At 40.3% G+C, this 13,217-nt stretch overlaps 1 protein-coding gene across 1 annotated transcript; it reads left to right on the top strand.

Moving 5' to 3' along the window:
- Window positions 1-5,791: 5,791 nt before the first annotated feature.
- Window positions 5,792-10,997, top strand: NIPAL1 (NIPA like domain containing 1). The gene is made up of 6 exons (XM_041490211.1): window positions 5,792-5,796; window positions 6,199-6,581; window positions 7,679-7,735; window positions 8,197-8,287; window positions 10,097-10,257; window positions 10,393-10,997. Exons 1-6 carry the CDS (start codon window positions 5,792-5,794, stop codon window positions 10,995-10,997), a joined length of 1,302 nt encoding a protein of 433 aa, XP_041346145.1.
- Window positions 10,998-13,217: the final 2,220 nt, after the last annotated feature.

Below are 13,217 nucleotides of genomic sequence, written 5' to 3' on the forward strand. Positions count from 1 at the left end.
TTGTATTGTTAGTCACAAGGTTTTTGTGACTTCATTTTTTTTTCCTCAGAAGAAAAATGGTCTCATAGTGGTTTTTGCTGTTTATTACAATATAAAAATGTGAAGCATTTAAAGATTTTCAGCCAAGGAACAATAAGTATATAGCATCATTTAAGTTGGAAAATACTCTTGAGATCATTAAGTACAAGTTAACCCAACACTACTACGTTCACCATTAAACCATACCCATCACTACCACATCTATACATCTTTTGAATAGCTCCAGGGATGGCGAGTCCACCATTTCTTTAGGTGGGCTGTTCCAATGACAGACAACCCTCTGAGTGAAGAAAAACCTCCCCTGGCACAACCTGAAGCTGTCTCTTCTTGTCTGGTTGCTTTTGACTTGGTAGAAGAGACCAACCCTCTTCTAACTACAGCCTCCTTTCAGGCAGTTATAGAGAGGTAAGGTTTACCCTGAGCCTCCTTTTCTCCAGGCTAAACACCCCTAGCTCCCTCACCACTCCTCACATGACTTGTGCTCCAGACCCTTCACCAGCTCCATTGCCCTTCTCTAGACCTGCTCCAGTACCTCAGTGTCTTTCTTGTAGTGGTGGGCCCAGAACTGAACATAGGACTCACAGTGTGGCCTCATCAGTGCTAGCTTCAGGGGGACAAAATTTTGCTGGCCACACTATTCCTGATACAGGGCAGGATGCCATTGGTTTTCCCAGCCACCTGGGCACACTGCTGGTTCATGTTCAGCCAGCTGTCAACAAATGTGTAAATCAGATTAAATATTTTATTCATTAATTAAATAGACTTTGATGTCCATGGCCTGCTAAAGGACTTGGCTGGTACAGAAGCCCATCTACAGAAGTGTTAGCTGTGTTGTTTCTCCATATTCTTGCTCTGGGTACTGCACCACAGTGAAGCTGTGAGCAGCAGGTCAGCAAGAGCTGTGCCAGAGGAAGAGGTGGTCTTTGGCATTTCACCCTTTCCCACCTTCCCTGCTGCTTCAGCAGGATTTTGTGGATATTACCACTTCCCTTCTCAGCAGATCTGCCAACAGAGTCACTTGCAGGATTGCAGCAAGCTCAAAAAATTGACTCATTTTTTCAGAACCAGGGATATGAACAGAGTTGACAGATCTGAGAGGACACAGAACAAAAATAGGAATTTGAAGCAGACTGCAGACATGCATCTGTCCATATATGTGGTTTTATCCTATGGGCATGCTTATGTTGTACAAGAAGATCACAATTTTCTCCCAAACTTTCAGATTATGCTCTAAAATTTTTATTTAACTCTTTCAAATACCATTTAAAATTATTGCTCTCTTTTTTTTTAGCAGTAACCTGCTTTAGAAATGTTAAAGCGGAGAAGTCAAATTATTTATCATGCAGCCTGCACTGGATTCAGGCCACCTTCCCTAGAAGTTGTTATAGTGTAGACATAGTAAAGATAAAGTGGAATGGTAACTAAAATCACAAAAAGCAAATCCAATGTTCCTTTTCTCCTAACATACAGAGTGCTGGTTATGCTAAAAAATAAATACAGAAATTAAAAATGAGACTTAGACATTGAAACCGATCTCTTGGTTTAAGCACAGGACTGCAAAGTCAAGGATACCTAAGCCAAGGAAAACCAAGTTATTTTGCTGATAATGTCAGCGTATTTCAGCAGTATGCCCCAATGGTACAACTTTTCAAAACCAATGATGATTAGTTTTGGTACTGTGCTGCAAAGCCTGGTTACAGCTCTAATCTCAATCCTGCATGTCCCTGTGGTGCTCTGTGGAGGTGTGTTAAATTTGCAATTTTGCCTCCAGTTAGAGAAATCCTTGTGCATGCTAAAGGTCTGCAGAGTGTCCCAGGAAGTTTGCTGGGCAACGTGTAATGTTTTATTAAGCCTTACATTTTGTAAATATATTTCACTTTAATCATGTCAAAACCAAGACCTTAGTTGAAACTATTCATTGGGTAATAAAGATAATTATTTCTGCAACAACTTGGAGCCTGTTAAGCCACAGGGAGTCATCTCAGGGTATGCATCACCAGGCGCTGCCCTTGTTCTAGGACGCTGCCATAGTTTGGCCGGGGGACCCCTCTGCTTGCCCGCAGATCCACTGGCCAAAGCGAGCACAGGCAGCTTGTCACAAACATAAGTGGTTGCACATCAAGACTGCTCATCTCTTCTCCCAGCTGCGAAGGGGAAGAAAATTAAATCTACAGAAACTCCCAGGAGAGGCAAACGCTGCCAAGCTACTTCAGGAGAGCGCGCTCTTCTTTGGATTCAGTGCTCAGGTGGGGCCCCTGAACTCCCCAGGTCTGGGACTCGGTAACGATCTGGAAAGCCCATTCGGGGTGACTCCTGGAGCCCTGCGTGCCCTTTCCCCCACAGGCTGGGTCCAGAGGGGTGGCGGGGATGCCACCCCCGTCTCCACCGGCGAGCGGGCGCGCCCAGGTGCGGCGTGCCGCGCCCGGGCGGGCGGAGCCGCGGAGCCTCGCAGCCATGGGCCCCGGAGAGGCGCTGCCCGCCCGCCCGTGCTGCCGAGCGGGTCAGTGTCTGCGGGCCGCGGGGGCCGGGCACCGCGGGAGGGCGCGGGCTGGCTCGGTCTGCGCGGGGGGATCGCGTGGCTCGGGACGCGGAGGGCCGGCGGGGCTCGGGGCGCGGCCGTGCGCTCCTGCAGCCCCGGTGCCCGGAGCCCCCAGGTGAGATTTTCCTCCGCCCCGGCATCACCCAGTTGTTTTCCGAGGAGCGGCGCGTGTGCGGCGCCGGGGAAGCTCCTGCCCTTCTCCCGCGGCTGCCTAGGGTTAAACATCTTTTCAGCTTTGTTTTGTGCTTTTTGGTGAGTCTCTACTCCAGGTGTGTGACGGGAAGAATTCCTTGCGGCTTCTCGATACACCCACTCTTGGCCCCAGGAGCTGCGCCTTGGCAAAGGTGGGCTTGGTATTTCCTGGGTGACCGAGAAAGGCGTTCCGTGTTTCTGCTAGGGGGGAGCTGAGTCGTGAGCTCATTAGAAATGGTTGAATTATTGTCTAATCAGAGCAATTCGTTTTCGAGATGACTTAGGACCAGTATCTTCAGTGGCAGGTTAAGAACCAAGTTGGCTGTCGCTAACCAAGGCCGGTTAGCCCTGAACTTCAGAATGACAGCAAGTTAGACATGTCACAAGCAGTGCGTAGCACCGGGGTGGCTGGTCTACCCAATTCAGACAGCGAATATTTAGGTGTTTGAGAGAAAAAAAAAAAAAGAAAAAAAAAAAGAAAAAAAATTTAGCTGAATCATAAAAAAGGTTTAGAAGTTACACCAGCAGTTGCCTCGGCTCAGACTGGTTTCCTGTCGCTGCCAGCCTTGAGTCAGAGCTGGGAGAGATTATTTCTGTAAGGAGGAGTTCTGCTGACACGTTCATGTTTGTTGACATTTGGAAGTAGGAGGTGAAACTAGCTTAGCTACAGAAACTCTGTGCTGAGCAAGCCAGGCAGCCTCAGTGGTTTGTCATCTTCCTCAGCCTTTCCAAGTGATCTTCAGACTGTTCAGACTGGGGTAATAAAATAACAGTAATTCCTGGAGCAGCCTCCTCTTCCTGTCACTCAGGTGGTTCTTTGATCAGTGCACTTACATGCCACTTTTCATGCAAGAGGAACAAATTACTTTTTTTTTTTCTTTAACTATGAGAAGCTGCTCAGCCCAATAAAAAGAGATCATAAGCATTTAAAATTACTCTTCTCAGTGACAAATCCAATGTTTCTTTGTGAATGTGGGCAAAGATTGTAATTCAGAAAAGAGAGAAGCAACCTGTGACGTTCACTGGGTGACTTAGTACAAATGACGTGATTAAACTTTCCTTATTTGATGGTGCGAGGTATGCTGAGGAATGAAAAACTTTAGAACACATAGAAAAACATTTTGTTTCATGTGAAACAAAATAAGCTTGCCATTCATCTCCAGCTAAACGAAAGTGCGCCAGTCACCAAAAAGGAGGACGAAAACTGTTATTTTCTTTGCTGTAGAAACCCAATGCACAGACAGAAAGCTGCCTTTACTGTTGCAGGGAATGGAAGAACTATACTTACCAGGAGTGTTTATCTTCAAGTTTTCTTTTAATTAAAGGCAAGGAATGTTACTGCTTCTCACACCATCCTGGTTTAGCACCACTACAGGTATTGGGAGCTAAGGGATTTCATTCATCTCTCCATTGTTTTTTTTCACAGAATAATAGAATAGTTTGGATTGGAAGGGACCTTTGAAGGGTATTTAAACCAACCCCCATGTCATGAGCAGGGGCATTTTTATCTTGCCCCAGTATGTGTTTACTAAGACAAAATGTATTCATGCTTAAAGGACTTTTCTGTAATTTTGTTTTGTGATTTATTCTTCACTGAATATGTGAAAACAAGCATATGCAAATTTTTCTTCTTCTAAGACTATGCTAATAGTTTAGGATTTCAAAATACTTTCAGTTGCAAATGCTAATTCCATATTTTTACATTATCCAACTGTAATTTCTAGTAATGATGAGAGTGTAGAATAGTATCTATCCTACATACTATGCAATAGTAACTGCATGTTGATCTAAGTTCTCTAAGATTTTAATCTTCAGCTGTGGAATATGAGCATACCTATCTTGTGGGAGCATTTTTATTAAGTCTGACTTAGCAATACAAAACAACTCCTGTTATATGGAAACACTCTTGGCAAACAAGGAAATGTGTTTGCACAGCCTGCAAATCAAATTATCACTTCCTGTAGTATGTTTGCTGTATCATATGAAATGAGAAAATAGGGAACAGGTACTCACTCTAGTTCCTTACTTGTAAAGGGTGCTGTCTCCCAGAGCTAATACCAGCATTGCCTGGTATTAGCTGTAATTAACTGCAAATAGGATATTTTTAGGACTTTATGTATTTTAACAATTCTTTGTTAAACTGTATTAAATGTATTATCCAAGTCTGCTTCTTGTTAATTGTTTAGTGAAGTACTTTTGATATAACATTTTTATTTCCAGAGCTTACATGTGACCACAGAGGCACATCCTTTTCTACCAAGTCCCTAAGTGGCATTTCTTCAGTTGGGAAAAGGGAGAAGAAAAAAAAAAAGAAAAAAAGGGAGTGTATTACTGATTCTGTCACTCTTCAGGATTAATTGTTCATGTGTTATTTTAATTGCAGGGAAAACATGAAAAACAAAACTATTTGTTGCATCCCCTGCTTCCTATGTATCACAGTGCACTCAGCTTTTGTACTTTTGCAAATTGTTTCATATTTTAACATGTCTTCACAATAAGCCTTCTTTTCAAAAAACATTGTTCCTAAGAGTTTTCCAGTCTGTAATCCACTCTGGTTTCTTGATGCACTCTACTGTGACAAACTGAGACGTCAGCCTAGACTGCTGGAGCCCTGTTGCAGCTTTGCTGCCTGACCCCTGCTTCCCCATGCAAAAAAAGCAATTCATTTTGTTCTTGGAAATGCAGTACCTGTTCTTCCTTTAGAAACAAATCTGGGCTGATAACAATGATGTCATTCCCACAGGCTGTCATCATGGTGGCACTGATAATGCTTGGCTGGCTGAGTGTGAAGCTTTGGTCTCTGCTCAGGATCACCCAGCTCTCCAGCAGTGTTGCAGGGATAGCTGGGGGATCTGTCCCCTGTGGCCTGTGATCTACCTCCACCCAGGGCTTATTGAGGTTAGATTAAATTTGCTGGGAGGTGTAATGAGGCCTTCACTTGAAAATTTTGTGATTGGTTAAATAAGATTTGACTCACATAGTATTCACTGAACAGTTTTCATAAAATGTCTTAGTGCCCATATGCAGTGAGAGTTTGTTCCCTGTTTGATTTTCCTTCCTTTTTTTCCATTTGTTTTTCCAATCTCAGCCACCAATGTAAAAACAGAAGCCTTGAATAGCAGCAGGCTTACTTTTACAGGCAAAGTCCAGAATTGGATTCGGCTATGTGTTTGTGATCTCTGCACAACAAAAAAGAGGCCCTTCATCTTGAGGTTTCAGGTTAGCTTTTAAGATTTTGAGTTGAATTTTAAATTGAAGCTAATACTTTTTTTGGTGCATTGCTTGGTATTCCCCTTATTTCTTGTCTGAGCCAATGAAGTGCAAAATATGGATGTAAAATAATGTAATCACCTGTGAGCTACAGGAGTGGGTAATGACCCAGGGCAGCGCTGTGTACATTGTGTGGGTTTTGTGTGTTATTTGCACAGTCAGAAATTACAGGTGCTCTGCAAAGACACGAAAAGGAGTGAGCAGAGTGAGGCCAGGGCTCTTCCAGAGCTGGGCCTGTGTCGTGAATCATTTGTCCTTCTTTTTCTGCTCCCAGGTGCTGTGCTCTCTTTTTCTTGCCGCGACTCCTGCCAGGCATGGTGCCAGATCATCAATGTGTCTGAGTCACACTCTCCTCTCCTCAGCTCTATGGAAGGGATGGGCAATGAAACAAACTGGAGCATTTCCATGCCTTCTGGAAGCAAATACCACCTCTACATTGGCTTGGCTTTGGCTATAGGCTCCAGTATCTTTATTGGGTCTAGTTTCATACTGAAGAAGAAAGGACTTTTGAAACTGGCAGACAGAGGAGTCACCCGAGCTGGTAAGTGATGTGTCCCCATCACTGCTCCTGCTGGGGACACAAACACCTCTTCCAACTTGACAAAATCAAGGTTCAAGTCACAGATTGCATTAGTAGTTAAAAACTACTACAGATTGCATTAAAGTAGTTTAAAACTACTTTAATGGTGATCAGAAGTCCTGTCTTGGTGAGGGATGGAGACATGGTATTATTTCTGTGTGTGATTACAGGGACCGGGATTTCAGAACTCACAGGACTGTGGGAGATGCAGGGGGTATTAAATCTAGTGAGCTGGTGTGATTTCCTCACTGAGAGCAATTAGTTACCAAAGTAAAATTCTCCATTTGTCTTACCCTCCAAAATGCCCTTCTCCCTCTTTCTTCAATCTTTCTTCCCCCTCATTTGAGATTGAAAGTCTTAAGCTGGTTTAGCTTTTTGGTTTTGCTCAGCTTTTTTTGAGTGCAATGAGTTGTAGAAATGATATTTATTACACAAGTTTCTACAGTTAGTACAACTATGCCTTCATCAAAGTCAACATATGAACAGTTAGAAAAAGAACAGTTGCACTAATCTCATAATTTCCTTTGCATGAATTTAAATACCGAACATTAGCAGTTTTTCTTTTGTTTGTTGCGTTTATTGGAAAATATTATTCCAGAGAATTTGGTTATTTGAAAAAGCTCTGATACTGTATATTATATATACTTACATTTTATGTTAAAAACAAAAAAACCCCAAAAAAAGTCATGCACACAGGGGCATTTTTCTTTCTAATTTCTTCAAACCTAAAGTAAAAGGAGAGTCAAACTGCAGTTGACCATATGAATATATTGGAAAAGCATTTTTAAACATCTCTTAAGCTCACCAACAGTCTTTATAGACATTTTACTTCTGCTTGAAACTTCCCCTCTGTGTATATTTAGTCAAATAGCATTTTTTAGAAGTCCAAGTCACAAAGCAGTAGAGTGGTTAATAAAATGTCAGTCAAAATCAAATATTCTTCTTGTTGCAAACAATGTTCTTTTGTACTTTGTAAGTGCAAATGTGAAGCTGTAATTTTTGTTTCTTACAATAAGGTGATCTGTTACTTCTAAAGTAAGGGTTTTTTTCTCTTTCAGGTCAAGGTGGATATTCTTATTTGAAGGAATGGCTTTGGTGGGCTGGACTGCTGTCAAGTAAGTCAGTTCTTTCCTCTCAGCCTATATGTAAATCTGCAAAAAAGCAGATTGTTTGAAAGAGATTTATTGTCTGATTTTTCATTCCCTTCACTTAAAAGAAATGTCCTTGCAATCACATTCATGACAAGCTGTTCTCATATCCATCTTTCACATACTGCATTTGGTCTTCAGAGATCTTTGCAGAATAACCATCTTTTCTTTAATATCTGGTCAAATGCCATGGAATTTCATCTGTCCAGCTTCTAGGAGTACTTAGGAGAAAAGTATTTAACTTTCTTCAGCATTTATTACTTCCAAAAGAGGTTGTGCAGCTAATTTTGAAATGCAAATGTTCATATATAGTGTAGAAAAAAGATTTGGTTTGTATTTTGCTGTCATAGCTGTCATAGAAAATATTTACAGTAGTGTGCCTTTTAATATTCTCCTCCAAGCTGATTCAAATTTTCTTTCTTCTGCAGTGGGATTAGGAGAAGCTGCAAACTTTGCTGCCTATGCCTTTGCACCTGCAACCTTGGTTACCCCCTTGGGTGCACTGAGTGTTCTCATAAGGTCAGTAGCAGTTGGGAGCAAGCCTTGGCAGATGAACCACTCACTGCATGAGGAAAAAAATACTGTCTTTGGCTGAAAGTAGAGATTTTTAATAAGAAAACTGGAAAGCAATTGATGAGCAGAAAATGCTTTTTGTTGCTTGCTGGAAAGATATTTTCCTTATTTAGAACTGAGCTCTCTGGGTAGACAGAATCAAAAGTCTTGTTGCAAAGGCCACTGAATGCCTTCCCTGTAGCTTTCCACCTAGATCATAAAGTAATTCTTATCAGCACAAACAAGGTATACTGCTGATAGAAGGTAATTTATCTATTCCTAGAGAACTGGAGCTTTTTAAAAAACTGTTATTCTGTTCTTTGGCTGTGACTAAACTTTAAATAAAAATACAGCATTCCTTCACAAAATGTTTTCAAAATAATTTCTATTTATAGGAGCATAATTTCATATTAAAGCAGAGTTAGTAAACCTTTTGATTTTGTTTTGTCTTTTTGAAATCTTTCTGGCAAGAAGGCAAAGAAAATCTAAGCTTTCTTCTGTATCCACAATTAAAATTTGTGATTCTTTTGAGACATAAATGTCCTTCACAGACTTATTGTTTCCTATGTATGAAGAAAAAAAATAATTTCCAAGTTCTTAAGCACATACAGTAATGTGGCTATCATAACAGCAGAAAAGACATGGACTGTGCATACAAAAATTTTATAGGAAATAATTTTTAGCAAAATGAAATTATAGTATTTTAAATGTAAAACTCTGATTTTTAAGAACTGAGTATATTATATGAAACACTGTGTTTAAAACAACATGCGCCACATATTAAAAACAAAGCAAAAAAATAACCCAAACAATAAAACCAAGCAAACAAACAAAAAAACCCCTAGGATGCTTGGAATAATCTACCTGCTTAAACTTCAGCTGTTCTGTCATAGCAAAACTGATGTAACTGAGTCCCTGCAGTGGTGCTGGGGTCAGCATGTTGGTAAATGCAGATCAGCTGGCTGCCTGGCTGCTGCTGTGCAAAAACAGCATGAGCTTTATTGCCCTCTTCTTTGATAGGGATAGCAATCATTCAAATTGTCATGAGACAGAGAGGTTGTTAGAACTCCATGTCAGTGAACTCATTACCCTTGTGTGAAAAAAAATGTCTGTGTTTTGATCAGTGGGTTGAATAACTATTTGTGAGTGTGTTCACACACCATTAAGCCTGTGTTTGTGCCCAAGGTTGTTCTCTAACAGGCTAATCATGACCTGTGAGTGGTGTTATTTAGGCTGTGTTATTGTCCTTAGGTTAAATAATCAACCCCGTGGAGATCCTGGGGTTGGTCTCTTTGAAGGGGAAGACATGCCTTCTCTCTGTTTTGGGGGGAGCCCTGGAAGCCAGGCAGAAAGTGTGCCTGGGTGGGAGAGCCTGGGGAGGGATGAGGAACAGTTTCCAAAACTCATGTGCATTGGTTGTAATGGCAAATGAAGTGCTTTGAACCATTTTTGGAAGAAAGAAACTGCTCTTATGGTTAATCTACAGTGAAAGTGCATACCCTGAGCCAGGCAATCAGGAGTGAGAAGTTCCTTGGTACTTTGGACCCTTTTACAACCTGGAGGGAAGCAATGAGGGTGTCTAAACTCCCTAAAACCTGACCTTATCTTCTTGGTCATGACCAACTTTCTTGGAAAAACTCCTTACAATTTGATTGTTTTAGGCTGGTTTACCATATATCCAAACTCAAAAGAGGTTTTCTGTTTTGCTAGACAGAGATTTTGAATGTCTTCTGTGCCTGGTGGAGCTGAACATTTTATTTTTATTTTGCTGAACAGTGCTATATTGTCATCCTATTTTTTAAAAGAGAAGCTGAATATTCATGGAAAGCTGGGCTGTGTACTGAGCATTTTGGGGTCAACAGTCATGGTTATTCATGCTCCAGAGGAGGAGGAGGTCACCTCACTAGATGAGATGGAAAGAAAACTGCAAGATCCAGGTCTGTATGCAATTGCAGTGAAGACATGCTGCAGTTTGTAGGGAGGTTTCCAGGGCACTGAACAACTCTGAGCATATTTGTGGGCATAGTATTTTACCTCATGTGCATTACTCTTCCCTTTCCTCTTTTTTACAGTGTTTGTTACATTTGCTGTTCTCCTAACAGTCGTTGCCCTCGTCCTGATCGTTGTCGTGGCTCCAAAGAGAGGTCAGACAAATATACTGATCTACATTTTAATTTGCTCACTCATCGGTGCCTTCTCTGTCTCGTCTGTGAAAGGCCTGGGCATTGCCATTAAACAGATGCTGCAGAGGAAGCCAGCCTATCGCCATCCCCTGGTTTACATTTTGGTGGGCGTCTTGGTGCTCTCAGTGAGCACCCAGATCAGCTATCTCAACAAAGCACTGGACGTGTTCAACACATCCCTCGTGACCCCCATTTACTACGTGTGCTTCACTACGACAGTGGTGACATGCTCCATCATCTTGTTCAAGGAGTGGAGTAGCATGGAACTGGGTGATATCATTGGAACCCTGAGTGGATTCTGCAGCATCATCATTGGCATTTTCCTACTGCATGCTTTCAAAAACACTAACATCACCTGGAGTCAGCTGATGTCCACTGTTGCCAAAGAACCGTCACTGCCCCACCGTGAATTTGAAACCAGTCACACTTTGCTGGAGAGCATGGAAGACCCAGCTTTGGCATACGAGGAGGACAACATTTTATTCAGTCAGTGAAACACTCAAGCAGTGTTCATCATTGAAGTATCATGAATTGCAGACTCAGCCCACCCGTGTCTACTAGAAAGCTCTACTTTCCTGCAGTCCTCTGGAAATTTGTCTGTGAGGCCTGTTAAGTGTGGACCACTCCTCTCTATATCAGCTGTTGGCAGTAATGATTGAAAATGTTCAGTAATTAGCACGACAGCCAGAAACCTGGTGGTGATTATATGTTAGGTAATGAAAAACATGGTCCTTTTTTTATGCAGCATCTCTTCTTGGGAAATATTAGCAAAAAAGAATGGTCTTTGTAAGCCATGTTTAAAAAATGAAATTTTCTTTTGATGATAAAAGACAATCCTTGCTGAAGTGGCAGGTACTCTGCTATTATCTTGGTGATGGCCTTAATATTTCTGGCTTTATATTTTTATAATTTGTTACCAAGTGAGCTTGTAGATACTCTACATGAAGGATATTCATTGGAGACATAATATGAAGAAAACACTGTTTAACCCTTTTAGTTTTTAGTACAAAATTTTATGCAAGTTTTTTTTTCACCTTTTCCTAATACAGCCATCTATTAATTAGAACCCACTTAAGCTTTTCAAATTTTTTTCCTCATTTTCTAGGAAGGTATTGTTCTTTATTAATAAAATAGTCCTGTTAATTTTTATTCTGAGTGCAAAATTCATTTTACAATCCATGCACTACTTCTAAAAATACTAAGTAAAGGATGAGCTGTAGGCAAGGGGTGAGAAATGTCAGAATGTCTTTTTTTTGAGTTTGAACTTTCTAAAAAATAGTATTTGCCCCTATTAGGTGTTTAACAGTATGTTAACCTACCAGAAGCCTTGAAGATTGGTAACTGTACTGTAGTTCCTCAGTTGTGGTCACTGATCTTCCTGTCACAAAAAAGCTTGCATAGTCCATGGTTTGCTCATTACAGTCCTCTTTGTTTTCCACTTTGTAAGTAAGTAACTTCAGCAATCAGATGTGTGTTGGTGACAAGCTCATCAGAAAGGAGCATTTCCAGTCTTTGGATTTTTAAGTGTGAGTCCAGAAAGTTTGCCAGAGGATGCCAGCACGTCAGCAGTTAAAAACTGGTTTTAATCAGCTGAAATGTATATGCCAAGCAGAACTTCTTCATGAAGCAAGCTGTATGTTTTCTAGTGTTCAAAAGGTTTGGTAGAAGAGGGCAGTTTGGATGGATAGAAAATTGTTCTGCCAAAGAAAGCTCATCCTTTACAAAAGGGTTGCTGCTTATATTTCATATATTTGTGCGGCATCACTGTTACCCAGCAAAAGGGACATTTTCACTAAAAACGCTTGTCTTCAAAATATAATGACATTGTATACATTATCAATTTGGAATATTTTTCAGCTTGAGAGATGAAATTCACAGCAATTCTTTGCTGTTAAAATGCTTGTGTTAAAAAAGCTTCAGACAAGAAAATCTACTAACAGGATTTCATTAATTCTTAGTTAATGTAGAGAATACTTTGGTTTTATTGACCAGATTCAAGCTTCAAAATCTTAATAGTTAAAAACAACTAATACAAACAATAAAAACACTAAAGATGGAGGGCATTTTATAGTTTGTTCTTTAACAAAAACTTGAATTGCTTTTCACTCTGAATTACACAATTCAAAGAATAACTGAAGAAAATATTGACTGTAAAAAAGAGAAAAAGAAATGCTTTTGCATAGTTTGCGGCCCCTTTATTTGCTTATAGAGTCGTCACTGTGGTGTGACCAAATGAGTTATTTGTAAGAAGTAGCAACCAGTCCAGTTCTTCAATGGATGTGCATTGGCATTTTTTAAAGATTTGTCATAATACTTTCTTTGAGAGGGGTGTGGAGTCCTTATATACCAACTATGCTGGTTATAATTAGCTTATACCAAGCAAAATTCCTGTATTTTCTACTGGACCTGTGTATCTGCTATTACACATAAATAGCAACTAATAATAAAAGAATTTTATTTTCTAACAACGTCAAAAAACCGAAGTTAATGGTTATTTTCATGGTGTACAAGAAGTCCATCATGTTAGAAAAAACTTACTGATTAATTTTTTGTATAAAAATATTTGTTGTAAGAGATGCTATTTTTTTAAATGTTTATATTTAGTTACTAGTTTGGAATAACTTTGATTTTTTAATTGAAATGATGCTAATATTTCTCTTGTAATAAATTATTCATGGTTATTTACTAAATTATCTGTGTTTTTTAAACAACGG

Source organism: Pyrgilauda ruficollis, unplaced genomic scaffold (assembly GCF_017590135.1).
Source record: "Pyrgilauda ruficollis isolate IOZ18807 unplaced genomic scaffold, ASM1759013v1 scaffold1, whole genome shotgun sequence".
NCBI lineage: Eukaryota > Metazoa > Chordata > Aves > Passeriformes > Passeridae > Pyrgilauda > Pyrgilauda ruficollis.